The 27,746-nt window shown below is 42.8% G+C and overlaps 1 protein-coding gene across 2 annotated transcripts in view; it reads right to left on the bottom strand.

Moving 5' to 3' along the window:
- Positions 1-7,649: 7,649 nt before the first annotated feature.
- LOC134347188 (N(4)-(beta-N-acetylglucosaminyl)-L-asparaginase-like) overlaps positions 7,650-27,746 on the bottom strand; it is a 38,565-nt gene continuing 18,468 nt past the window's right edge. The window contains exons 6-10 of one of the 2 annotated variants that reach the window (XR_010018102.1): positions 27,579-27,654; positions 25,367-25,474; positions 24,499-24,632; positions 8,634-8,797; positions 7,650-8,371 (exon numbers count right to left, since the gene is read on the bottom strand). Coding sequence is in view for 1 of the 2 variants with exons in the window: in XM_063049446.1 (XP_062905516.1) it covers positions 8,703-8,797; positions 24,499-24,632; positions 25,367-25,474; positions 27,579-27,654 (413 nt within the window). In the remaining variant the exon portion in view is untranslated. Of the gene's footprint in view, positions 8,798-24,498; positions 24,633-25,366; positions 25,475-27,578; positions 27,655-27,746 lie in introns of both variants that reach the window. The other variant, XM_063049446.1, reaches the window with a different exon arrangement.

The raw sequence follows: 27,746 nt of genomic DNA, 5'->3' as shown, positions 1-27,746 counted from the left end.
TCCAGTTTCAACATCTTCTCTATCAACCTCCTCTTCCAACCTCCAACTACCAGGGAGTCCCCAAAGTTGAATGACTCAGTAGTCAACTTTCCTCTTTTCAGAGGGAGTTTTTCCCCAGCTTGTCTCACAGGGACACTAGACATGACCGTCACTGGGAAGATGAACGCCACTGGCATCCCCTGCCTGAGGGTGACCTCCCGCTCCAAAGTGTTCTTGACACTCATTGACATCCTGTTCATCTGTACAACCGAGGGCTTCTGCAGTTCGGGCCTCACTAGTGCCCCAGCGGGTAAGCCTAACTCCTCCTCCTGGTCTTCCTAAGCATCCACCATCTACCTCGGCCTCAGGCATTCTGGGAAATTTGGGGTTTCTTATCACGCTCGCTGCTTTCCCAGGCTGCAGCACGACTGGTGCTGATTGGGTGAACACCACAGTCCCTCGTTTATGCTCATCATCCAGCCCAGTGTGGCCACGCAAGTCCTCAGAAGCAGCCCGGAACACAGGATGAATGGACAATGTTTTCAGAAAGCTCTCTCTAACTTTCTCCTTGCAGGCTCTCACTAGCCTCCTCACAATAGCAGTATTCGTCCCCACAAGAATTGAAGCTTTTCGACTGGATCCGGACAAACCAGCACTAATTTATCAAGGACCTCAGCTACTCCCATATCTGCCTCCAAAACTCCAGCTTAAATGATAAGTAACCATCGTACAGGTAGTGAACCGTAGTAAAACCCCAGATCTCTAGCGCACTGAGTGGCGTCAAGGGTAAATGCGTCAAATACCAGTTGTAAGACAAATGGTACAACAAAGTAACCTGAGAGCTTGAGTCAAATATGGCTCTAGCATAAATATCCTCAATCTGTAGTGATACACTGGAGCTTGGCCCCACTAAGCCTTCAGGAAAAGGTTATTTTGCTTTGGGGTATTCCTTGATATATTGCTGGGAACATGCCCCCCCTGAGATGCCAGACCATTTCTTCACTGGGTCTCTCCACTTAGGTACCTGGGGCTCATTCTCTGAGGGTTTTCCTGTCCTTCACATTCCCGCCTGATGTGTCCCTCTTCTCCACAGTTATAGCAGACAATACTGGTAGCTCCCCTTCTCGCAGGACCCCATTCACTTGCACTCCTCTTCCCAGTCCGTCCCCTCAGGGGGTCTGACTCCCTGTTGGCTTTATGGTGCAGGGTGGTTGCACTCGCCGGTAACAACCAGGACATCTCAGTCCTAAACTCTGCCACAAGCTCCTTCACCACTCCCCAGGATGGGTTAATGTGGTCACCTCAGCCAAAGGGACCCCTGTTCCCTACAGGCGGAGGCCTCACGCGCCTCCATCGCATTCTCCTCCTCTCTTACTTTTCTGGATACCTCGACTAACGACGGAGGGGGCGCTTCTTACGAGACTTTCAGAGACCTCAAGTGATCAGATCCGGCCCCTGGGCGCCTTTCGCCACTTGGTCCATTCTTAACTGATTCACTTCAGCCGTTTGAATGGCCCCTCTACAATTTTGCTGCCTCTCTAGCAGAAAAACGTAGGCGGAAAGCTTCTCCCCATTCTTCTGACACATATTCTGAAACCCCTTCATGAGCTCCATTGGGCTTCCCGTCGCACCAAACACCTTTTCCAGTGCTTGCATGTAAGGGTTCTGTGTCTTTACAGATTTCACTACATCAGCAGCCCAGCCTCCCAAACTCTCAACCAATCGCTATCTTACATCCTCAGAGCACTGCCACTCATCCAGCATCTGAGAGTTCGGCTTTGCCCAAGTCTCATACTCCTCTTCCCCCTTGGGGGTGGGCTTCACCCCGAGAACATTCTCAGCTTTCGATAGCTAGGACCCTCTGCGTGGGCACTGGGCCATTTATCCACCCGGGAGGTAAGGACTGATACCAACTCCGAAGTCCCACTCTTCACTGGAGGACTCATTAATTAGACATTTCATACCAGACCACTCCTTCCCCTCGCTCCACAGGAATGAGAACAAACTGTCTTTGAAATCTCCACCCCCAACTATGGGAGATTCGGCTTGTGATTCAGCCTGTTCACCTACGCTCTCCTCCTCCCAGAAAGTATGGACAACCCATGGCCTCCCCTCTCCCAGGGCCCCAATAGTACCAGGCAGTTCCACTACCGTTACATCAGCGCTAGTCTGAACTAAAACAAATTTTGGACCGCCATTTTATCAAACCGCCACTCCACAATCATAACTGCTCCTACGGCTTTAACGGTACTTAAAGTTCGAGTTAACAATTCGTCAGAAATACAAATGTCTACCCCACTCAATACACACACATTCGTTACCAGTAACCCCGTGAATTCGCACCACCGCTCAACCCCTGCAGCGTCTATAACCACGTATCGTAAACACTTTTCCAAACAATAGACACAGACTTACACACACCACCCACTGGAATAATACTCAGGGCAGTAACACAGCACCCAATGAAATCGTTTCCGGACGATACCCCCACAGTGAAACACCCTGGTTTCCTTGGCAGCGTAAGTCTCGGGAAGACAACCTCCAGCCCAGCCAAGCTCATGAGATTGAGGCGTCCTGGTTTGTGTGGATGCTGTGTAATTTGCTACCCTGTTACAAATTTGTGCCACGAAATAACACAGTACACTGCATATGACTGAAGGAATTATACTTATGAATCTTAACTAAAGGGTCCATTCTAATTAAAGAGTCAAATGTGCACAAGTTGGAGCTCATCTTGAACTTCTCTGTCACTCGCGCTGGGCCCTCGTCATTTGAACGTCCACACCACCTTCCCAATGTCGCTCGCAATCCATCTCAAACGGTCTCCCACCAGATCGTATGCTACGTCCGGTTCTCCCCAGCGTCTTCTCTCTTCATCTCCCACAGAACAAAAGCCCAAGACCAACCTTATTGTCACTCACCATGAAAAGTTCCTGCTAATTGGATGGCGCACATTCCACACCATCCCTTATCTTCAACAGTAACCCAAACAAGCTGAAAACAAGCAGCTCTTACAGAACTGCCAAAATGAAATACATACAGCATAACATCAAAACTATGAACCAGGGCATTACAATACTACGCTTTTTCCATAAATGTAAATGATGTTCTGCATTGTTAATGTACAACCATGATATACCTATGTATGGAATAATATGTATAAATTGCATGCATTTAGCATGGCGCTGTGTGCCTTCGGTTGTGTTGGTTGTTAACACAATGTATGTTTCAATGAAAATGCAAAACAATGTTTTCCCTATAGCTTGGTACATTTTAGAAGAATGATTGCCCAGCTAATATGATGAACGGAGACTGAGGCTTTGGACTTGCTCCGGGGATTTGGATCTAAGGACTGAATTTGGTTCAGAATGCTGTGCTCGCTTCCATCGTTTGCATGATTTGTGTTTTTTTTTCCCTCTTTTTCTGTGCATTTAGTGTCCATTTTTTTAAAGGACATTGTTTTTTTTTTGGAGTTCCTTGCTTTGTGGCTGCCTGGACGCAGACAAATCTCAATGTTGAATAATTTATATATCTTTTGATTATAAATGTGCGTGAATCTTGAATGAACCAATTACAATTTCCAGTTACCATACAAATTTGCATTATTGCACAACTGGTTTGCTTGCTGGTATAACTATGAAAAAGTACATTCAAATTTTCACGTTGCAGCTAGAAAGGAACTCAAATTGGAAGGCCAGAACTACTGCGGGTACAAGAACACATGAGGAAATATAATACCACACTGTGGCTGATGACCCTGTTACACTGTTGGAGGTACATCTTCCTGTAAATCTCATTGCACCTTATTGTGAATTTTCTCTGTCACTTTAACATGATATTGTGCATTCCCTTGTTTTATCTTTGTCCTGATCAATGTACAGTATTGATGTTTGTAATGACCTGTCTAGACGGCATCCAAGTTAAAGTTCCTCACTGCATCTCTGTAAATGTGACAATAGTAAACCAATTATGAAAAATGAATGATGTTTTTCCCCCAGAGACCATTTGCAGGGATAAGGTCACTTAAGACCATAAGACATAGGAACAGAATTAGGCCATTCAGCCCATCAGGTCTGCTCCACCATTCCATCATGGTGGATCCCACTCAACCCTACAGACCTCCTTTCTTGCTATATCCTTTGATACCCTGACTGATCAAGAAATGATCAAATTCCACCTTAAGTATCCGCACGGACTTGTCCTCCACTGTAGTCTGTGGCAGAACATTCCACAGATTCACTAATCACTGGCTAAAAAAATTCCTCCTTACCTCTGTTCTAGTTCTGGATACCCCCACCATAGGAAACATCCTCTCCACATCCATCTTGTCTAGTCCTTTCAACATTCAATAGGCTCCACCCGCATTCTTCTAAATTCCAGTAAGTACAGGCACAACGTTGCCAAATGCTCCTCATCTGTTGCCCCTTCATTCCTGGAATCATCCTTTTGAACTTCCTCTGGACTCTCTTCAATGACAACACATCCTGAGATATGGAGCCCAAAACTCTTGACAATATTCTAAGTACGGCCTGACTAGTGTCTTATAAATGCTCAGCATTATCTCCTTACATTTATATTCTATTCCCCTTGAAATGAATGCTAACTTTCCATTTGCCTTCCTTACCACACTCAACCTGTAAATTAATCTTCTGTGAGTCTTGTACAAGTCCCTCTGCATGTTTGATGTTTGAACCTTCTCCCCATTTAAATAATACTCCACATTATTCTTTTTACCAAAATGCATTATCATTCCCCAAAACTGTATGCCATCTGCCACTATTTTGCCCATTCTTCCAATCTGTCTAAGTCCTGCTGCAATCACATTGCTTCCTCATCACTACCTCACCCTCCACCTATCTTTGCATCATCTGCAAACTTTGCCACAAAGCCATCAATTCCATGATCCAAATCACTGACAAAAAAAAACGTGAAAGGTAGCAGTCCCAATACTGACCCCTGAGGAACACCACTAGTCACTGGCAGCCAACCAGAAAAGGCCCCTATTAGAACATAGAACAGTACAGGCTCTTCGGCCCACAATGTTGTACTGACCCTCAAACCCTGCCTCCCATATAACCCCCACCTTAAATTCCTCCATATACCTGTCCAGTAGTCTCTTAAACTTCACGAGTGTATCTGCCTCCACTGCTGACTCAGGCAGTGCATTCCACGCACCAACCACTCTCTGAGGAAAAAACCTTCCTCTAATATCCCCCTTGAACTTCCCACCCCTTACCTTAAAGCCATGTCCTCTTGTGTTGAGCAGTGGTGCCCTGGGGAAGAGGCGCTGGCTGTCCATTCTATCTATTCCTCTTAATATCTTGTATACCTCTATCATGTCTCCTCTCATCCTCCTTCTCTCCAGAGAGTAAAGTCCTAGCTCCCTTAATCTCTGATCATAATCCATACTCGCTAAACCAGGTAGCATCCTGGTAAATCTCCTCTGTACCCTTTCCAATGCTTCCAAATCCTTCCTATAGTGAGGCAACCAGAACTGGACACAGTACTCCAAGTGTGGCCTAACCAGAGTTTTATAGAGCTGCATCATTACCCCACGACTCTTAAACTCTATCCGTTGACTTATGAAAGGTAACACTCCATAAGCTTTCTTACCTACCCTATCTACCTCTGAGGCAACTTTCAGGGATCTGTGAACTGGTGGGGTCTCTTGATGAGAAAGAAGCAAAGAGCCTTATGGCCTTCTTGTTGGGGTCAGTATTATATAGGGACTGGACATCTATGGTGAAATGAGGTAATCTGGGCCATGCAATTGAAAGTTGAGAGAGAAATATGAGATAGGCACAGTGATGAAAGAAAAATGGAGGACTACGCAAGAGGAAAGCATTAGATTGTTCTAGGAGTAGGTTAAAAGATCAGCACGACATCGTTGGTCAAAGGGCCTGTGTACTGTTCGATATTCTAAACAGAAATAGTGTAGGTAAACCTGAGTTTGATTCAGATCCAAATACGTAGTACAAAGGCTGCATAAAAATTACTGCTACAAGGGTGTAAGCCAACTCCATTGTATTCTCACACACCATCGTGTGGTGATATTTTCAAGGAAATATTTTTACAGTGTAAATATGTATTAACAGAATAGGTAGAGAGAAATTGTTCCCATAGATACAGGAATGAACAAAACATGGATCAACACAATAGCCAAAAGTGACAGGAGGGAGTAATCACTCATACAATTAGGCCCGGTCTGGAATGCACTGGTGAGGAGGTTCACAAACACAAGATGATCTACAGATGCTGGAAATCCAAAGCAACACACAAAAAATGCTGGAGGAACTCAGCAGGTCAGGCAGCATCTATGGAAAGGAATAAACCGTCAATGTTTCAGGCTGAGACCCTTCAACAGGACTGGAAAAAAGAGAAGTCAGCGTAAGAAGGTGGTGGGAGGAGAGGGAGAAGTACAAGGTGGTAGGTGATAGGTGAAACCAGGAAAGGTGGAGGGGGTGAAGTAAAGAGCTGGGAAGTTGATTGGTGAAAGAGAGGAGAGGGAATCTGATAGGGAAGGAATAGAAGACATGAGAGAAAGGGAAGGAGGTGGAGCACCAGAGAGGAGGTGATGGGCATGCAAGGAAAAAGGTGAGAGGGATGGGGAATAGTGAAGTGGGGGGCAATTACTGGAAGCTCGAGAAATCAATGTTCATGCCATCAGGTGGAGGCTAAAAAGATGGAACATAAGGTGTTGCTTCTCCAATCTGTGTGTGGCCTCAATCGCAGCAGTTGAGGTGGTCATGGACTGGCATGTCAGATTAGGAATCCGAAGTAGAACTGAAATCGGTGGCTACCAGGAGATAGGTGAGGAGGAGAGACATGTTCCAGATTACTCAGGGCTTTAAGAGTGACAGGGAGCAGGAGAAGAATGTATCTGAGAGGGATAATAAATCAGACACAATAGAATGGCAGAGCAGACTCAATGGGCCAAATGGCCGAATGATGCTCCTATAGTCTTATGCTACCTGGACCACTGAGGAGAAATTTCTTCAGCCAGAGGGTGGTAAACTCATTGGCACAATTGGCTGTGGAGGCCAAGTCACTGGGTATGTTTAAAGTGGACATTGATAGGTTTTCATGAGTAGGGATGTCAAGTGTTATGGGGGAAAAGCAGAATGGGATTGAGAGGGATAATAAATCAGCTGTTATCAAATGCTGGAGAAGACCTGATGGGCCAAATGGCCTAATTCTGTTCCTATGTCTTACACAAATGTGTGGACCCAGATTTCAATCGTGCTGTTCAAAAGACAGCTGGACTGGTAACACAACAGAAAATACTTGAAGGCCTGGAGAGAGGGTGAAGAAATTGGACTAGCCTTTTAGTTCTTACATAGAACTGGTAGATACCATGGGCTGAATGGCCTCCTTTCTAACTGTAACCTTTCAATGAATTGTGAAATTAACAAATGATTAAACATAAATAAGGCAGAATAAATCTGTACATCTGTAGAACTGTAATTTTTCCAGAAAACACATGATATGAAATGTCACACATTGGTTCTCAATTTTTTCATTACAGGTCTTGGCTCTGTTAAAAAATAAAATCTATAATTTTGTTTGTCTAGAAGCTAATTTTTAAAGTGAAAACAAAATGCTATTTAAGATACTGTAGCAGTGTGCTACACACAGCGCTAAAATAACCACACGTAGTCGGTGAGTTGGAGTTGCAATGAAAGAGATTTATTCAAACTTCGCAGCCTGCTTTAAAGCCTTCCCGTTCCTGCCCTACCCCACACAACCTCCGTTTGGAAGTGTGCTGTCAGTGACAGAAAGGTGTACTCCCCCAGGCCTGAGGAGACACTTGCAAACACCACCCCCAGGAGGCTGATCCAAGTTACGATGGAGAAGGAGACGACAATAAAGCTGGTGATGGCCGAGAAACAACAGAACAATACACGGTACCGCAGTGGAGATGGGTTTACAGTCGAAACGTCCACCTCTATTCGTGCCACCCCCTGGGACAGAGGCACTGGGCCTCCGGGTGCTGTTGGGTGGGGGAGTCGGTCCAGTAGTGTTTGCACCCTCCTGTGTGGAGAGAATATTGTGGGCAGAACTCAACATGATTATGTAGGAGAAGTTGTTACTTAGGCCAAGAATTCAGAATCCGATGATGTTTCTCCAGTAGGTCCTTCGATCCAGCGCGTTCCGGACCCCCGGAACTGCCCTCTCATCGTCCCGACCCTCGCACCGGGGACTGCTGTGGGGAATGCATATTCCCAGACCCTTTCCGTGCGCGGGATTTTCCCCCTGCTGGTGAAGATGGCCTGGCGCCCTTTTTGGGGCCGGCCCGCTGCCTGCGTGCGCTGTTGTGAGCCAGTTCGTGGGTGCTAGAAAGTGGGTCGCCACAATACTGTTGCAATGGCTTTTTCCCGTGTACATGTAGAAACTGTAAACAAAGTAGATGTTTTGCACATGACTAACACCCTTTATACTTAACCTGCACACACATTTAATTAGCAAATCAGAGAAGGCAAGGCTCAATTTCTACAGCTCATTTTTAAAATTTTAGAAGATTGCAGCTGAAATGTAGCTGGTTGGCATTTACATCAAAAATAATTTATTTAGTGCTTTAACAAAGCAGATTATTCTAAGGCTCTTCAAGAAGTGTTTATCAAACAATAGTTAAAACCCAACTACAGTATAAATACCATTGATTGCAAATAATCTGAATCTTAGAAGTCTTCAAAGTATCTTGCAAGTGATGCACCTGCAGAGCATTAAACGCAGTCCACTATTTGTTCAGAGCCTTTCGCACGATTGTAAACCATAAAATGGAATTGATCAAATCCTACAGTTTTACTGCATGCCGCACCTATAAGACAACAATTTTTAAAAAAATCACAATTGACATAATATCTCAGAAGTACAATTGTTAATTTGAATCGGGACTTAGGAACACATAGCAGTCATCAGAGAGGGATCAGAAGTGGCAAGTGTGAGCACCAAAGGCACTCAGAAATTTTTACAGAAGTACCATGGGAGACAGCAGTCTAACGGGATGCATCACTGTCTGGTATGGGTGGAGGGGGGGGAAGATAAGTTGTACAGAGTTGTAAACTTAGTCAGCTTCATCATGGGCACTAGCCTCTGTAGCATCCAGGACATTTTCAAGGAGCAACACCTTAAAAAGGCCATATCCATCATTAAGGACCCCCATTACCCAAGACATGCCCTCTTCTCATTGCTACCATCAGGAAGAGGTTCCTGAAGGCATATACTCAATGATTCAGGAACAACTTCTTCCCCTCTGCCATCCAATTTCTGAATGAACAGTGAACCCACGGACACCACCTCACTACTTTTTAAATTTTCATTATGCACTACTTATTTCATTGAACTATTTTATATATACTTATTGTATTTCACATTTTCCCTCTTTTATTACGTACTGCATTGTACTGCTGCTGCAAATTTCACAACATATGCCAGTGATATTAAACCTGACTGTGATTCTGGTATAACTGTTATTATTGCTGAATGAAAAATCAAAATATTGATGGAATTCAGAAATTAAAACTGATAATATCTGAAACACAGTACAGCTGGGGTCAAATCAATGGTCGTTTTATCAGCTAGAAAGACACGAAGCTGAAACATTAACTCTGCTTCCCTCGGAGGGTGTTACCTGACCAGTTAGTACCTCCATGCCTCCTTGTGCAACTGGATCCTTAATTTCCTCACTTGCAGACCCCAGCCAGTTCAGATTGGCAACAGCATCTCCTCCACAATCTCCATCAGCACAGGTGCACCACAAGGCTGTGTGCTTAGCCCCCAGCTCTATGACCTTGTGACTGTGTAACTAAGCACAGCTCCAATGCCATATTTGAGTTTGCTGATGTCATTGGCAGAATCAAAGGTGGTGATGAATCAGCACATAGGAGGGAGACTGAGATTCTGGCTGAGTAGTGCCACAATAACAGCCCCTCACTCAATGTCAGCAAGACAAAGGAGCTGTCCTCATCAGGGGCTCAGAGGTGGAGAGGGTCAGCAACTTTGATAAAGTCCACAACACTGGTGTCATCAGCAAACTTGTATATGACACTGGAGCAGTACTTAGCCACATAGTCATAGGTGTAATGCGAGTGGAGCAGGGGGCTATGTACACACCCCCAAGGTGCTCCTGTGCTGATGGAGTTTGTAGAGGAGATGTTTTTGCCAATCCGAACTGACTGTGGTCTACAAGTGATCCTGGGGTCTCCAGAATCCAATCACACAAGGGGATATTAGGACCCAGGTCTTGGAGTTTATTGCTTGGTTTTGAGGGGATGATGGTGTGAAGTGCCAAACATTTAGGAGGGAGACTGAAAACTTGGCTGAGTGATGTAATAACAACCTCTCACTCAATGTCAATAAGAACATGGAACTGATTGTAAACTTCAGCAGAGGAAAACCAGAGGTCCATGAGCCAGTAATCATTGGAGGATCAGAGGTGGAGACAGTCAGTAACTTTAAATTCCTGGATGTCTCTATTTCAGAAGACCTGTCCTGGACCCGTCATATAAATATTATTACAAAGAAAGCACGACAGCGCCTCTACTTCCTCAGGAGTCTGCGGGACTTCGGCATATCATTGAAAATCTTGACAAACTTCAATAGTTGTGTGGTGGAAAGTGTGCTGACTGGCTGCATTAGGGCTGGTATGGGACACCAACGCCTTTGAGTGAAAAATCCTACAAAAGGTAGCACATTCGGCCCAGTACATCACCCGTAAAAACCCTCCCAACCATTGAGCGCATCCACATGGAACGTTGCCGGAGAAAAGCAGCATCCATCATCAAAGATCCTCACCACCCCTGGCCATGCTCTTTTCTCGCTGCTGCCATCAGACAGAAGGTCTAAGAGCCTCAGGACTCACACCACCTGGTTCAAGAACAGTTACTACCTCTCAACCATCAGGCTCTTGAACAAAAGGGGATAGGTACACTCATTTAAAGACTCTGTTATATTGTTATCTCATGCTCGTTATTTACTGCTATTTATATAACCTGCATTTGCACAGTTTGTTTACAGTTTATTGTTCCTGATGTTACATTTACAGTTACTGTTCTATAGATTTGCTAAGTATGCCCCCAGAAAAAGAATGCCAGGGTTGTATGTGGTGACATTTATGCACTCTGATAATAAACTTTATTTTGAACTTTGAACTACCCTTAGAAGTTTATTTATTTACACCAAGTAATCATTGTCCAAGGTTATTTAAGAGCCTTTATCTCTTTCCATTCAAGGCAACCACAATAAAATATCCTGTTACTATCAGCCGCTTCACTGTTTCTCTATTGTGTCTATAAAACAGTACAGTTTAGTTAACAGGGAGAGAACCATTGGAAATCGGAGCAGCAGGAGGCCATTCAACCCTGAATCTTGCTTCTTATTCAACATAACCAGTATAACCTATTCCTTGATCCTATCATTCCTCGGAGTAAAACTCAACTCCTTTATAGAATCTTGTTCTTGGACATGCTTTTGGTACTGTTTCTCCTGATCAAAATTGATCTGTCTCCCTTTGATAGCTGTCCCAGTTGTACTCCACCAGAAATGGCACTAATAATATAATGTTAAATAAAGATAAGTCAGAGTGCGAGAAGGAGATAGAGAGCCCAATGGTACGATGTGATGAAACCTTTTCCTCAATGTCAGTATATTCCTTCATGTGGAAGGGAGGTGGAGTACACATGCCTGTCTTTATCAGTGTTGAGGAAGCAATGGTTAAGTTCCTAGGAGCAAATAACAGTCTGCCTGGTAGACGCCATGACCAAGAAAGCTCACCAGTGACTACTTCCTCAAAAGACTAAAGAAATTTAGCATGCTGCCTTTAACCTTCACCAATTTTTATAGATGCACAGTAGAAAGGATCCTATCTACTTGGTTTGGCGACTTCTTGAAATTGTTGCAGAGAGTCGTATACACAGTTCTGCACATCACGAAAGCCAGCCTCCCCTCCATGGACTCAGTCTACACTTCTCACTATTTTGATAAAGCAGCCAAGATAATAAAAAACCCACTCACCCCCAGATTTTCTCCCTTCCCCTTCTCCTCCTTGAGAGCAGAAGATACAAAAGCTTGCATGCATGTATCACCAGGCTCAACGATAACTTCTATAAGACTGAATCGAACTGTCCCCAAATATAAGATAGAACATAGAATAGTACAGCACAGTACAGGCCCTTCGGTCCCCATTGTTGTGCCAACCCTCAAACCCTGCCTCCCATATAACCCCCACCTTAAATTCCTCCATATACCTGTCTAGTAGTCTCTTAAATTTCACTAGTGTATCTGCCTCCACCACTGACTCAGGCAGTGCATTCCATGCACCAACCACTCTCTGAGTAAAAAACCTTCCTCTAATATCCCTCTTGAACTTCCCACCCCTTACCTTAAAGCCACGTCCTCTTGTATTGAGCGGTGGTGCCCTGGGGAAGAGGCGCTGGCTATCCACTCTATCTGTTCCTCTTAATATCTTGTACACCTCTATCATGTATCCTCTCATCCTCCTTCTCTCCAAAGAGTAAAGCCCTAGCTCGCTTAATTTCTGATCATAATACATACTCTCTAAACCAGGTAACATCCTGGTAAATCTCCTCTGTACCCTTTCCAATGCTTCCACATCCTTCCTATAGTGAGGTGACCAGAACTGGACACAGTGCTCCAAGTGTGGCCTAACCAGAGTTTTATAAACTGCATCATTAACCCGCGACTCTTAAACTCTATCCCTCGTCTTAACTACCCTATCTACCTGTCAGGCAACTTTCAGGGATCTGTGGACATGCAGCCCCAGATCCCTCTGCTCCTCTACACTACCAAGTACCCTGCCATTTACTTTGTATTCTGCCTTGGAGTTTGTCTTTCCAAAATGTACCACCTCACACTTCTCCGGGTTGAACTCCATCTGCCACTTCTCAGCCCACTTCTGCATCCTATCAATGTCTCTCTGCAATCTTTGACAATCCTCTGCACTATCTACAACACCACCAACCTTTGTGTCATCTGCAAACTTGCCAACCCACCCTTCTACACCCACATCCAGGTTGTTAATAAAAATCACGAAAAGTAGAGGTCCCAGAACAGATCCTTGTGGGACACCACTAGTCACAATCCTCCAATCTGAATGTACTCCCTCCACCACGACCCTCTGACTTCTGCAGGCAAGCCAATTCTGAATCCACCTGGCCAAACTTCTCTGGATCCCATGCCTTCGGACTTTCTGAATAAGCCTACCGTGTGGAACCTTGTCAAATGCCTTACTAAAATCCATATAGATCACATCCACTGCACTACCCTCATCTATATGCCTGGTCACCTCCTCAAAGAACTCTATCAGGCTTGTTAGACATGATCTGCCCTTCACAAAGCCATGTTGACTGTCCCTGATCAGACCATGATTCTCTAAATGCCCAGAGATCCTATCTCTAAGAATCTTTTCCAGCAGCTTTCCCACCACAGACGTAAGGCTCACTGGTCTATAATTACCCAGACTATCCCTACTAGCTTTTTTGAACAAGGGGACAACATTCACCTCCCTCCAATCCTCCGGTACCATTCCCGTAGACAACGAGGACATAGAGATCCTAGCCAGAGGCTCAGCAATCTCTTCCCTCGCCTCATGGAGCAGCCTGGGGAGTATTCCGTCAGGCCCTGGGGAGTTATCCGTCCTAATGTATTTTAACAACTCCAACACCTCCTTTCCCTTAATATCAACATGCTCCAGAACATCAGCCTCACTCATATTGTCCTCACTGTCATCAAGTTCCCTCTCATTGGTGAATACCGAAGAGAAGTATTCACTGAGGACCTCGCTCACTTCCATAGCCTCCAGGCACATCTTCCCACCTATATCTCTAATCGGTCCTACCTTCACTCCTGTCATCCTTTTGTTCTTCACATAATTGAAGAATGCCTTGGGGTTTTCCTTTACCCTACTCGCCAAGGCCTTCTCACGCCCCCTTCTTGCTCTTCCTCAGCCTTTCTCCCTCTGTCCCTCTCACTATACTCCATATCATTCTCTGGGCTTCCCTCCTCCCCCTTTCTTTCTCCCTGGGCCTCCTGTCCCATGATCCTCTCATATCCCTCTTGCCAATCAACTGTCCAGCTCTTGGCTCCATCCCTCCCCCTCCTGTCTTCTCCTATCATTTCGGATCTCCCCCTCCCCCTCCCACTTTCAAATCTCTTACTAGCTCTTCTTTCAGTTAGTCCTGATGAAGGGTCTCAGCCTGAAACGTCGACTGTACCTCTTCCTAGAGATGCTGCCTGGCCTGCTGCGTTCACCAGCAACTTTCATGTGTGTTTCATGACATATGCAAGTGACATTAACCCTGATTCTGATTCAGTGGCTACTTTATTAGGTGCATTTGTACACCTGCTCATTATCTGATCAACCAATCCTGTGGGAACAACTCAATGAATGAAAGCATGCAGATAATAGTCAAGAGGTTCAGTTTTTGTTCAGACCAAACGTCAGAATGAGACAGAAATACAGAAATGTGATCTAAACACGAGGAATTCTGCAGATGCTGGAAATTCAAACAACACACATCAAAGTTGCTGGTGAACACAGCAGGTCAGGCAGCATCTCCAGATAGAGGTACAGTCAACGTTTCAGGCCGGGTGATCTAAATTAGTTTGACGCTGGAGTGATCGTTGGTGCCAGACAAGGCAGTTCGAGCATCTCAAAAAAATGCTGATCTCCTGGAATTTTCATGACAACAGTCTCAGTGGTTCAAGAAAAAAAAATCATTCAGTGAGCAGCATTTATGTAGATGAAAACACCTTGTCAATGAGAGAGAGAGTAGAGGAGAATGTCCAGACTGATTCATGCTGACAGTAACTCAAATAACCACATATTACAGCAGTGGTGTGCAGCATAGCATCTCTGAGTGCACAACACATCAAACCTTGAAGAGGATGGGCTACAGCAGCAGAAGACCATACTGGGTTCCACTTCTGTACCTAATAAAGTGGCCAATTAGCAGACATTCTACCATATTTATCGAATTCTGTGACATGTTCAGCTAACACCGCAGAACGAACGCTGACACGATACTGGTTAATTTTGCAAACAGCTTCATTCTCTCTTTATTCTCTTTTCTACCAGTGGGTAGAAGATACAATGCCTGAAAATACGTACCACTATGCTCAAGGACAGCATCTAGCCCACTAATATCAGACTCTTGAACGGATATCTTTATGAGATAGACTCTCAACCTCACAATCTACCTTGATATGTACTTCAGAACTTCATCGTTGACCTGTAATGTCCTTTCTCTGTAGGTGTTACACTTTATTCTGTATTGTTATTTTACCTTGTTCTACCTCAGTGCCCTGCGTAATGATTTGATCTGTACGAACAGTATGCAAGGCAAGCTTTTCACAGTATTTCGGTATGGGTGACAATAATAAACCAATACCATTTCCTGGTTGCTGTGCTGATCTGCCACGTGCAGAAAGTATTGGCCCTGCAACAAGTTATTTAATCAGGTGTGTAAAAGGAGATTTTGCCATTGATAGGGAGAATTTGTTTGGATTGGAGTTGGTGCTAAGGACCCTAATCACAGAAGATATGCCTACATTTACACCAGGGCTTTGGAAAAGCTGAAGGGATGTGAGAACTCGTTTGTTTCCTGGATAGACTTTACCTTCAAACTGTAATCATGGACAAGTTATTGAGGACTCTAGTATTTATTGTTGTGAGGAACAGCAGAAGAAGAGACCAAAGAAGTGTTTACTTGATTTGTATAAACCTTTTCAATGTTGTATTAGTAGAGGTGACATAAGATGCTTGAGAGAGTGAAACAAGTGAAGGATAATCTAAAGGTTTGATCTATGTTGGTCCTTGTAGCTAATTGCATAATAAAACAATTTCCTTACATATATTGATTGGATCAGATTCCATTCTCAGGGAGCCCCACCACCCAGGACATGCTCTCTTCTCACTGCTGCCAACAGAAAAGTGGTACAGGAGCCTCGGGACTCACACCACTAGGCTCAGGACCAGTTATTCTTGAACTAGAGGGGATAACTTCACTCAACTTCACTTAACCCATCATCGAAATATTCCCACAACCAACAGACTCACTTTCAAGGACTCTTCGTCTCATGTTCTAGATATTTAAAGCTTATTTATTTATTAGTATTATTTATTTTCATATTTGCACAGTTTGTTGTCTTTTGCATACTGGGTGAATGCCAAAGTTGGAACGGTCCTTCACTGATTTTGTAATGGTTATTATCCTATGGATTTACTAAGTATGCCCGCAAGGAAATGAATCTCAGGGTTGTATAAGGTGACATAAATGTACTTTGATAATAAATGTACTTTGAAGCTTTAGTTTTAAAACTCTATTCTATGCACCAGTGTTTTACAACAGCTGGGGATGGAACAAAATTGTTGAGGTGGAAAGTCACCTTTGTCTCTGCAAAAGTTTTGGAGTTGCACAGCCAGGATCAGTCTCATGGAGAAGTCTTCTTGTTTTGTTTTTAAATGCAGAGCTTAAAATAGCTCTATCATTCCAGGTGGTTCATAACAACCAACAGACCTCTTCATCAAGTTCATTTTAATGTTTATTTAAACCTGGAATCTAGTCATTGAGCTGTCATATTATGCCCATGCTGGCTCTTTGTAGGAAAGAACTGCAGGTCCTATTGTCAGGGAATAGTCCTAGTCTCTATTATATTGATGGCATGGCAGTGTAGCAGTTAGTGCAATCACTTTACAGCATCAGCAATCACTGACTGGGGTTCCTGCCTGTCTGTAAGCTTTTCTGTTCTCCTCACGACTGTGTGAAATTCCGGGTGCTCCAGTTTCCTCCCACATTCCAAAGATGTACGGGTTTGGGTTGGTGAGATGTTGGCTCACTATGTTGGTGGTGGAAGCATGGCGACACTTGCAGGCTGCCCTCCCCCCCCCCCACCGCACAATACTCAGACTGTGTTGGCTGTTGTCACAAAACAACACGTTTCGCTGTATTTTTCGATGTTTCAATGTAGGTGTGACAAATAAAGCTAATTATTAAGACCTTTAAGATCTTAATCCTGTTCCTGCTCCAAGTGGTAGAGATGGGGACTTAATAGTTGGTCTGAACATAATGGACCAGTTTCTCTGCTCTATGACTCCGATTCCTCACAAGCCTATCCAGGTTCTCTTTTGAAAAACTTGATTTATTGTTTCCACCACCCATTTAACCATTAAATTCCATATCAAATTCATGAGACTATAAGACACAGAAGCAGAATCAGGCCATTCGACCATAAGTCTACTCCGCCATCCCATCATGGCTAATTTATTATTCCTCTCAGCCTCCTTCTCCTGCTTTCTTCTCATAATCTTTGATGCCCTTACTAACCATGAACCTATCATCCTCTGCTTTAAATATACCCAACAACTACAACGGTATTGGTGAAAGGCGGTGCTGGCTCGAAGGGCCGAATGGCCTACTCCTGCACCTATTGTCTATTGGCTAACTTAAGACTCCACAGCCATCCATAGCAATGAATTCCACAGGTTCAACACCCACTAACTAAAGGAATTCCTCCTCAACTCTGTAGGGAGATTCTTCTAGTCTGAGGCTGTTCCCTCTGGACCTAGACTCCCCCACCATTGAAAACATCCTCTCCACGTCCACTCTATCTAGGCCTTTCAATATTCAATAGGTTTCAATGAGCTCTACTGTCATTCTAAACTCCAGCAAGTACAGGCTCAGAGCCATTAAGCTCCTCATACATGAACCCTTTCAATCCCAAAATCATTCTCATGAACCACATCTGGACTCTCTCCAATGCTAGCACATCCTTTCTTAGATAAGGAGCCCAAAACACAAAGGTTTTCCTTGTGCTGCATCTCAACTGCTTCTTGCCTCTCACAACTAACCCCCCCCCCCCCCGCCCACCGCCACCATCCCTGTATGGTTCACTTCCTTTGGATATGAGTCCTTGATGCTGAGAGGAACTTTCCTAAACCTGTCTAAATCTTGTACAACTCCAGCTTCTTCCTCTACTGCTCACCGCTTATGCCTGCTCTCTCCAGAACATTCATGTTCTTACTTAAGTTTGGTAACTAGATTTTAATGTTATACTCCAGACATTTAAAATAAAAGTTCAACAGAAGCTCTTTGACATAATGTTATCAGAGATGCTACCCTTTGTCAACATCACCAGTTTCTGAAATAAACTCATACTTCTCATAAAAACTTACTTGTTACAAAATGTCACCTTGAAAGCAAGCTATCATTATATTTGATTTCATATATGGATCCTAAATACTCTATCCCACTAGGTGCCACAGGACATTAATCCACAAATGCGAGGGATTGTTAACAGATTCCCAACACTCCTATCAATTTCCCAGCAGGAGGGGCATAATACAAAATAAAACTAATCTAGACTGCCGTTTAGAAATTCAAATTGTTTCCTTTCCAGCAGGTGCACTTCCCACATATTGTCTTCAGTCCTATATATACTGAATGTATCTCATACAAAATAAAAATCACAGTAGGCTTTCAGTAGTTTATTGAAGGCATTCTGCAGTCCTCTAGAGGCCCTATTACATGTTCTGAATTATGTATTCTTGCAGATCAGAAATCATATTTCCACTTACCCACTAGAATTATCAATTTTTCCGAAGTACAGCATATATCATACTTTGTCGTCTGAAACAGTTTGCCGGACTGGGAACTTATTGACTTCCAGCAAATGCAGACAATGTTAACTGTTCCTTTTGGAAAAAGTTTTATGAATCTTAATACTACAGAGTCTGCACCACTCTCTAAACATTTCAACAAAGCAGCCAGCTTTGTTACTACTGAGCTAAACCAATATTAGGAGATGGCAACTCTAAATAACTAAGTTGTGGAAGAAAGACAGCCCCATGGGCTAGAACAATCTCAGCTGAGGGGTCAGTGGACCACTAGAAGCTTGGGAATACAAATGAGGGTAGGATTTTCACAGTGAAAGGTAGGGCCATTATGACTGTTCTGGACAAAGGGATCAAAGAGTAACACATACAAAAAAAGCTGATGAATCTCATCAGCTCAGGCAGCATCAAGGGAAAGGAATAAACAGCCAACATTTCAGGCCGAGACCCTTCATCAGGACCTAGGAGTGCGAGTACACAGTTCCCCGAAAATGGCAAGAAAGTTTTTGGCACACAGGCCTTCATGAGCTGAATATTGAATATAGAAGCTGGGATGTTATTTGCCATTGTACAAAGTAGGGACACATTTGGAGTATTGTGTTCTGCTATAGGAAAGATGTGATTAAGCTGATGGATATCAAGGAGATGTAAAAGGCTGTTGCCAAAACTCAAGGAACTGAGTTATGGGGAGAGGTCGAGCAGACTGGGACATTTTGCATCGTAGAGCAGGAGAATAAAATCAGATCTTACAGAGGTGTATGAAATTATCAAGGACATAGGAAGATCAACGTGCCAAGTCTTTTTCCCAGGCTTAGGGAATCAAGAACTAGAGGTCATAGAGAGAGATGAATTTGACAGGCAACCAAGGGGGCAATTTTTTGTTACCCAGACGGTGGTCATATAACAGATTGAACATGCTTGCTTGGCATGGATCAGTTGGACCGAAGGGGAATGGGAACCAGACTGCCGGAACAGTTAGTGCAGAGGCTGTGGAGGTGGATGTTGGTAAGACCTCAAAATCAGGAATCAAAGGTTGAGCATGGTGCGACCAATGCGCTGAGCTGCGTATATTTCAATGCAAGAAGTATCACAGGAAAGGCGGATAAACTCAGGGTACGGATGAGCACCTGCAGTTATGACATTGCAGCCATTAGTGAGACTTGGTTGCAAGAGGGGCAAGACTCAGTAATCCGGGCTTCCATTGGTTTATACGTGACAGAGCAGGAGGGATTAAAGGAGGAGGTGTAGCGTTACTAGTCAGGGAAAATGACACAGCAGTGCTCAGTCAGGACAGACTGGAGAACTCATCTAGTGAGGCGTTATGGATGGAAATGAGAGATAAGAAAGGTATGACCATGTTAATGGGGCTATTTGCAAATGTGCAAGCCACAGAGAACAAGGTAGATGATCTTAAAGGAACACTCACCTACTGCAGGGAGATGCAGAACTGCTGTGTATTCTGTTTCACCGAGACCTGGCTCTCCCCTGCCACCCTCGACTGTGTCATCCGACCAGGGGGATTTTCGATTCATCGGATGGACCACATGGCATCTTTGGGCAAGACGAGGGGAGGTGGTGTCTGCCTACTGATTAACACTGTGTGGTGCTCGGACACAGTGGCACTGACAAGCTCCTGCAGCCTGGACCAGGAACACCTGTCGGTGAAGTGTCATCCCTACCATCTGCCACGGGAATTCACCACGGTCATACTGACAGCGGTCTACACTCCCCGGCTACATTTAAAGTATAAAGTAAAGTATAAAGTATTTTACAGGCCACCAAACAGTCGGTAAAAATTAGAGGATCAATTTTGCAGAGAGGTCACAGACTGTTGCAAGAAACATAATGTTGTTACAGTCATAGTCATACTTTATTGATCCCGGGGGAAATTGGTTTTCGTTACAGTTGCACCATAAATAATAAATAGTAATAAAACCATACATTACTATTATTTATGGTGCAACTGTAACGTCATAATAGATGATTTTAACTCTCCACATATTGACTGGGACTCCCATTCTGTAAAAGGACTAGATAAGATAGAGTTTGTCAAAAGTGATCAGGAAAGTTTCCTTAATCAGTACATAGAAGTACCAACAAGTTAGTGTGTGATACTTCATCTGCTACAGGGGAATGAGACAGGGCAGGTAACAGAAGTTCATGTAGGGGAACACATTTTCATCTAGAGATCACAATGCCCTTGGTTTCAAAGTAAATATGCAAAAATAGATAGTCTGGTCCGTGGGATGAGATTCTAAATTGGAGAAAGGCCACTTTTTTTGGTTTATCAGAAATGATCTGGCAAGTGAGGATATGGACAGGCTGTTTTCTGGCAAGGTGCACTTGCTAAGTGGGAGGCCTTCAAGATTGAAATTTTGTGAGTTCAATGCTTGTATGTGCCTGTCAGATTAAAACATAAAAATAACAAGTGTAAGAACCTTGGTTTTCAAGAGATATTAATGCCCTGGTTAAGAAAAAAAGGAGCGGAATAGCAGGTATACTTCTATGTTTCAAGCTGAGAACCTTCATGAGTCCTAAAACAATGACTGTTTATTCTTCTTTAAAGATACTGCCTGACCTACTGAGTTCTTCCAGCATTTTGTGTGTTTTACTCTGGGCTTCCAGCATCTACAGAATCTCTTGTGATAAAGATGTCCTGAAAATGCTTTATCATCATTGATGAATATTAGTTATGTTAGGAAGGTGGTTATTTAGTCTACTGTTGTTACATTTCTAACAATATGGCTATAGTAATGCATTAAAAATATTTGTTCCCTTTAAGATATTTCTCAATGTCCAGAGGTGAGTAAAGTTGGAAGATAAACAGATTGCTATTTTACTCAGTGTTAATCATCAACATAATTAACACCACAGTTCTTTTGAGTTATCTTGGCTTAACAATTTTTAACTGCCAACTGTGAAATAGTAGGGGCTGTTTCCACTTTTAGAACTGAGAATTATTATGTTAATCGGCAATGTAGTTATTTGCTTAATTAAGCACATGTAAATTCAGACAAAAAAGGTCAAAATTTGACTCATTTATTCCAAGTTGCTGAGTATTGCCAAGTCCAGTGCTTTAAAAAAAAGAGCTCAGTGTTCTTCATTGAGGATGGTTAATGTACAAGGAGTGTTTGATGGCCCTAGGCCTGTGCTTGCCAGAGTTTAGAAGAATGACGAAGGATCTCATTGAAATCTATCAAATATTGAAAGGCCTAGATAAGAGCGAATATGAAGAGGCTGTTTCCTTTTGTGGGGGAGTTCTTGATTAGTAAGGGTGACAGAGGGCATGGGGAGAAGGCAGGAGAATGGGGAAGAGAGGGATAATAAATCAACCATCAAGCAGACTTGATAGACTGAGTGCCCTAATTCTGCTCCCATTTCTTATTAGGAAAAACTTTTTCACCCAGAGAGTGGTGGATACATGGAATGCTCTGCCCCAGAAGGCTGTGGAGGCCAAGTCTCTGGATGTTTTCAAAAAAGAGATGGATAGAGCTCTTAAAGATAGCGGAATCAAAGGTTATGGGGATAAGGCAGGAACTGGATACTGATACTGTATGATCAGCCATGATCACAGTGAATGGCAGTGCTGGCTCAAAGGGCCAAATGGCCTACTCCTGCACCTATTGTCTATTTAAAAAATTTCTTGTAATTTATTCCAAGTTGCCAAGTATTTCCAAGTCCAACACTTAAGTAAATCCAGTGAGGACAGCTCAGCTCCTCAAAGTCAGTCGAAAAGTCTCCCAAAAGATCACTTATTTCAAACTGACTAAAAAAGTATAATCATTGCAGGAACTAAGATTGGCTCTACAAGATCTGTCAGCCAGTCCAACTTTCCTGATCTTTCCCTAGAGCCTTGCAGATTTTTTCTATCAATATCTGTCCTGAAATTTGGGTTGTCTCAATTTATGTTTTAAAATATGTTAAATTACTCACATTAAAGGGCTTCCTACATCTATCCTTCAGTGCTTTTGATTTTGTAACCACTGCTTTTAACTGAATTCCACCTGTACCTGATTCAAAAGTCAGGGCAAATTCTCTAAAATATTCAATTTGGCCCTTCTCAAGTCTATGTGAATGTAAAACACAATGAGCTAGATGAGGAATTTCATCCTACACCTCGGAATACAAACCTGTCTATTTTATCACCCCAGAATCTGGCTGCCTTTCGGATGGAGATGCTGAATATACCCAATGCTGAGACAGATTGACTTCTGGACAATATAAGAGTGACGGGATGTGGGGAAACTGGGCGGGAATGTCAAGACCAAGATCATTTCAACCATAACCTTACTGGCCTAGTGTGATACTCTTTCACTCAGGATTTCAAAACTGCTTTGGAATTTGTACTGTGCTTCTTGTCTCTGGTCTCAATTCGTTCCCTCCTCCAAAAAAAAAACAAGGTTCAACTAGTTTCACAGTCTAACAGGTCATAGGAAAACAAGATTTATTTCTGTCTTGTTGCTATGTACTTTCACAGTATTTCCCCAAAGGCAGGACAGCAACTCACAATTATAGCTGCATGTCACTACAACTATTGTCAGCCCATTTTTGTTGTGTGTGGGTTTTTATTGATTCTGTTGTATTTCTTTCTATTTACCGTGAATGCCCACAAGAAAATGAATCTCAGGGTTGTATATGGTGACATACATGTACTTCGGTAATAAATTTACTTTGAACTTTGAATGAACAAGGATATTCAACTATTTGCTCAAAGCCTCCTTCAAGGAAGGCAACATCCCCACTGATCCCGAGGAATCTTTGGCACATGGGTACTCAAACTAGAGAAGTAGCATTTGGGATAGTAAATTTACTCTTAACTTTGAAGTAAAAAGTTCAAAATTCAGAGTGAATGTATTATCAAAGTATGTATATGTATACAGGTCGACCTTCACTAATCCGGCACCATTGGGACCTGAGGGGTGCCGGATTAGTGAAAATGCCGAATTACAGAAGGATCACACTAAGCATAATCAGTGCCGGATTACAGGTAGTCAGATTAGTGAAGGTCGACCTGTACTACCATGAGACTCAATTTCTTGCAGGCATTCACAGTCAAACAAAGAAATACAATAGAATCAATGAAAAACTACGCACAGACTGATGAACAACCAATATGCAAAAGACAAACTGTGCAAATACAGAAGTAAAGCTAATAATAATAAATAAACAAACAAATAAATGAAGACCACTGAGAACATGAATTGTAGGGTCCTTGAAAGTACGTCCATAGGTTGAGAACAAATATATAATCAAGGACAAGAACACTTTGTCCAACTCAGTCTATGCAACTTGTAATTATACAAATTTATTTCATAGATTGCAAAACTATGACATAAATTTATATACTGAAAGATGTTGAAATCCTGAAATAAAAACAGAAAGCATCTGACAAACGCAGCAAGTTAGGCGGCATCAATGGCGCCATGGTAGCACAGTGTGATGCTATCACAGCTCCGGGAGTTTGGGAGTTCAATTCCTGTGCGGTACTGTAAGGAGTCTCTGTCTATCCTCCCCGTTGAATGTGTGGGCTTTCTTTGGTCCTCTAGTTTACTCCCACAGTCCAAAGATGTACTAGGTAGGTTAACTGGTAATTGTATCTTGTCCCATGATTAGGCTAGGGTTAATTGCGTATGTCGGGGGTTGCTGGGGTAACATGGCTCAAAGAGCCAGAGGGGCCTACTCTGCGATGTATTGCTAAAGTAAAGTGAATTGATATTTCAGCTCAATGACCTTTCATCAGAAATGTTTCTTTTAATTCCACAGATATTCAGCAACACAATATAGTTATGCGCACCCAATTTCTATGATTTAAAAAAAATTTCCCTCTATCTTTTAACTTTTCTCTCAAGATATGGTTTATGTCATAATAAGGCATGATTTTAGAGACTTACCATAACTCCCAGTCATGTTGGTACAGATTATGGCACCAAAAAAGGTTGGATGATACTTTTGGATCCTCTTAATAGCTCTCTGACATGCTATGGTTGGTTCAATGCCCGCTCTCATATATTCCACAGCCTGGTAGCTAATTTGAAGGATAGAAAAGAGCAAACTACAATGAAAATCCAAAATGAAACTGTACTCTTAGCACGTTCACCAAACGCACTTTTTGAAAACTACACACTATATATCAGTACTCAGAATATTAATAAATGCCAATTGTTTTAATGAAAAGAAGCTTTAAAAAATAATGCAGATGCTGGAAATCTGAAATTAAAATACTAGAAGCACTCAAAAGGTCAGGCAGCATCTGCAGGAAGAGGAACAGTGAATGCTTCAGGTCAAGGATTCTCCATCAAACCCAGTTCTGACAAAGGGTAATGTTAACCCTGCCTAGTTACAACATTTGACCCCTTGTGTTTGATACTTCCTGTATCCAAATCAAATATTCCACTGAAGATTTATTAAGCAGCACCGTAACGTAGCTAGTAGAGACACTGCCGTACATCTCTGGAGACCCAGGTTCAATCTGGAACTCAGGAGCCAACTGTGTAGAATTTGCACGTTCTCCCTGTGACCACCTGGTTTCCTCAAGTGTTTTGCCCTCCTCCCACATCTCAAGGACGTGAGGTCACTTGGCTGCTCCAAGTTGCTCCTAGCATGTAGAACAGCAGAATAAACAAAGATGGAGCTCATGTGAATGTGGGAAGAACCACATGGGATTCGCATAAATGTGTGTTATCACGGACTCTGTTAGCTAAATGGACGGTTTCTGTGCTATGTGCCTGAAACATACGTATGCAGTGAGAAATGACACACCTTGGAAGGAATCGCATCATAACATCACCATCTCCAGTTGCCGCTGCAGCTCCTGCTGTGCTGTCGGCATAAGCACCTGCTCCAGCTATTGGTGAATCCCCTACACGGCTGGGGGAAAAATGCAAGAATATGTTCAATAATGGCTTTTAAAAAAAGGCACATCTGAATTGTCCATCAATTTTGAGTAACACTATTGAAAGTGTTCAAGCAATAACTGTAATACTGCATGCATTGGTCCATCAAAATTCCTGAAACCGAGAGGTACTGTTCCTTAAACTAAGGGTGTCATGGTAGCATCGCAGTTAGCACAATCACTTTACAGCGCTAGCATCACCAATTGGGGTTATAGGACCAGGGAGCACAGCCTCAGAACAGAGATGAGGAGGAATTTCTTGAGCTAGGTGCTGGAATTCATTGCCAAGGACACCTGTGGAAGCCAGGTCATTGGGTATACATAAAGCGAAGTTGGACGGGTTTTTGATTAGTTAGGGCATCAAAGTTGACGGAGAAGAAGCAGGAGAATGGAGCTGAGAGGGAAAATAAATCAATCAATGATTGAATGGCGAAGCAGACTCAAAGGGTCAAATGGCGTAATTCTGCTCCAATGTTCAATTCCCGGTGCTCTCTGTGAGGAGTGCGTATGCGCTCCTCGTGACCGTGTGGGCTTCCTCCCAGATTCCAAAGGTGTACGGTTAGGGTTAGTGAGTCGTGGGCCTGCTGTGTTAGCATCGCAAGCATGGCAACACTTGCACAGCTCTTGCCGATTTGATTCAACATGAACAACACATTTCATTGTACGTTGAGGTGTTCATGCCACAAATAAATCTGATCTTTTTTTAATGGGTAAGCCATTGTACAGGAAGAAGGAAGACATTTCAGAGGAAACTCTGCAGAATGTCATCAATGAGATGAAAGTGGAAGAACTGAGAAAACAGAATTAAATTAAGTGGAGCTCTTACAGAATGCAGTGTGAGAGTAAACAGAACTTTTAACAAGCTTAAGGGAGTGGGATTTCAATAAGCTATCAATATACAGATGTTTACCGTAGAAATTACTACTCCAGACAGCAGGGTCAACTGAATCTCCACTGACCATTAAGCAGGCACTTACACTAATCCTATTTCATCTTCCCCACATACCAAACAAACATCCTGATATTCTCCTACATTGTGAGAAATCTACTGTTTTCAGGCTAATTTTAGAATCGCATTATAATTTAGTTAACTTCTCTAGGCCCATTCAATCACTTTGGTTGGCATTAAAAGCCATAACCACATAAGCAGTTAAGCAGTGTTAAGCAGTCTGACATTCAAGATTCAAGATTGTTTAATGCCATTTCTAGTGTACAACTATAAAAATAATTGTCATTCCGGATCCAATGCAGCACAAAAAAACACAAGATAAAGAACATAATAATAAAACATAATTGATATAAATATATAAGATAGCTTATATACACATATTGATTTTATTTTCATAAAGTGATGCTGGGCACAGAAATGATAAAGTAATACTGCTGGGGACTGTGGAAGGTGGGCTAGTACATGGAGGTGTTGATCAGACCTGCTGGATAGGGAAAGTAACTATTTTTGAGTCTGGTGGTCCTGCCGTGGATGTTATGAAGCCTCCTCCCTAATGGGAGTGGGACAAACAATCATGAGCAAGGGTGGGTGGGATCCTTCATGATGCTACTGGCCCTTTTCAGGACTTTTCCGTATGTACAGCATGTCCTTGATGACAGGTAGATTTGCGACATGGCAATAGTTTTCAACTATGCTGTCTGGAATGCAATGATGAGAGTAAACTGATCACCAGACTTGCATTTCATAATACATTTGTCCCATCAATTTAACTTCAATTTTCTTTTAACCCTGTAATAATAATGCAAGTACGAGTATGTTACATAAGAATTGTATCATAGGTAAGCATACAAGTAATTTTGCCCTAATCCAACAGAGATTGACATTTAGCATGTTGCTCTAACAGTAGTCAACCACAAATAAAGCCCAAATTTCACTTCAGCTTATCAATATTATAGATAAACCAGGATATCACTTGAGCTCAAATGATATTTCTTCTCATTCTAATGCTACAAAGAGAAAGAGTAAGATAAGCAAAGAAAGAAGAGACAGTTGAAAAGGAAAGGAGAAAATGCTTAAGCAGATGTACAGACAGGAATGTCTTCAGTTTGAAGCTTCAACACAATACATACCCTGGAATTTTATGGATTCGACCATTAGTGGATGTCCCCGCAGCAATATTTCCAAGCTTATCGATTGCAATCATACCTAAATTCAAATTCAGAAAATAAAAGGAATCGCATACAGATGTTGCCAAAAATCTTCTTTACTTGCTCAAAGCATGGAGCGATCTTGAAAAA

Source organism: Mobula hypostoma, chromosome 5 (genome assembly GCF_963921235.1).
Source record: "Mobula hypostoma chromosome 5, sMobHyp1.1, whole genome shotgun sequence".
In the NCBI taxonomy this organism is placed as follows: Eukaryota; Metazoa; Chordata; class Chondrichthyes; order Myliobatiformes; family Myliobatidae; genus Mobula; species Mobula hypostoma.
Note: the sequence above shows the minus strand (reverse complement) of the source record. Positions and strands in the feature narration are given on the sequence as shown.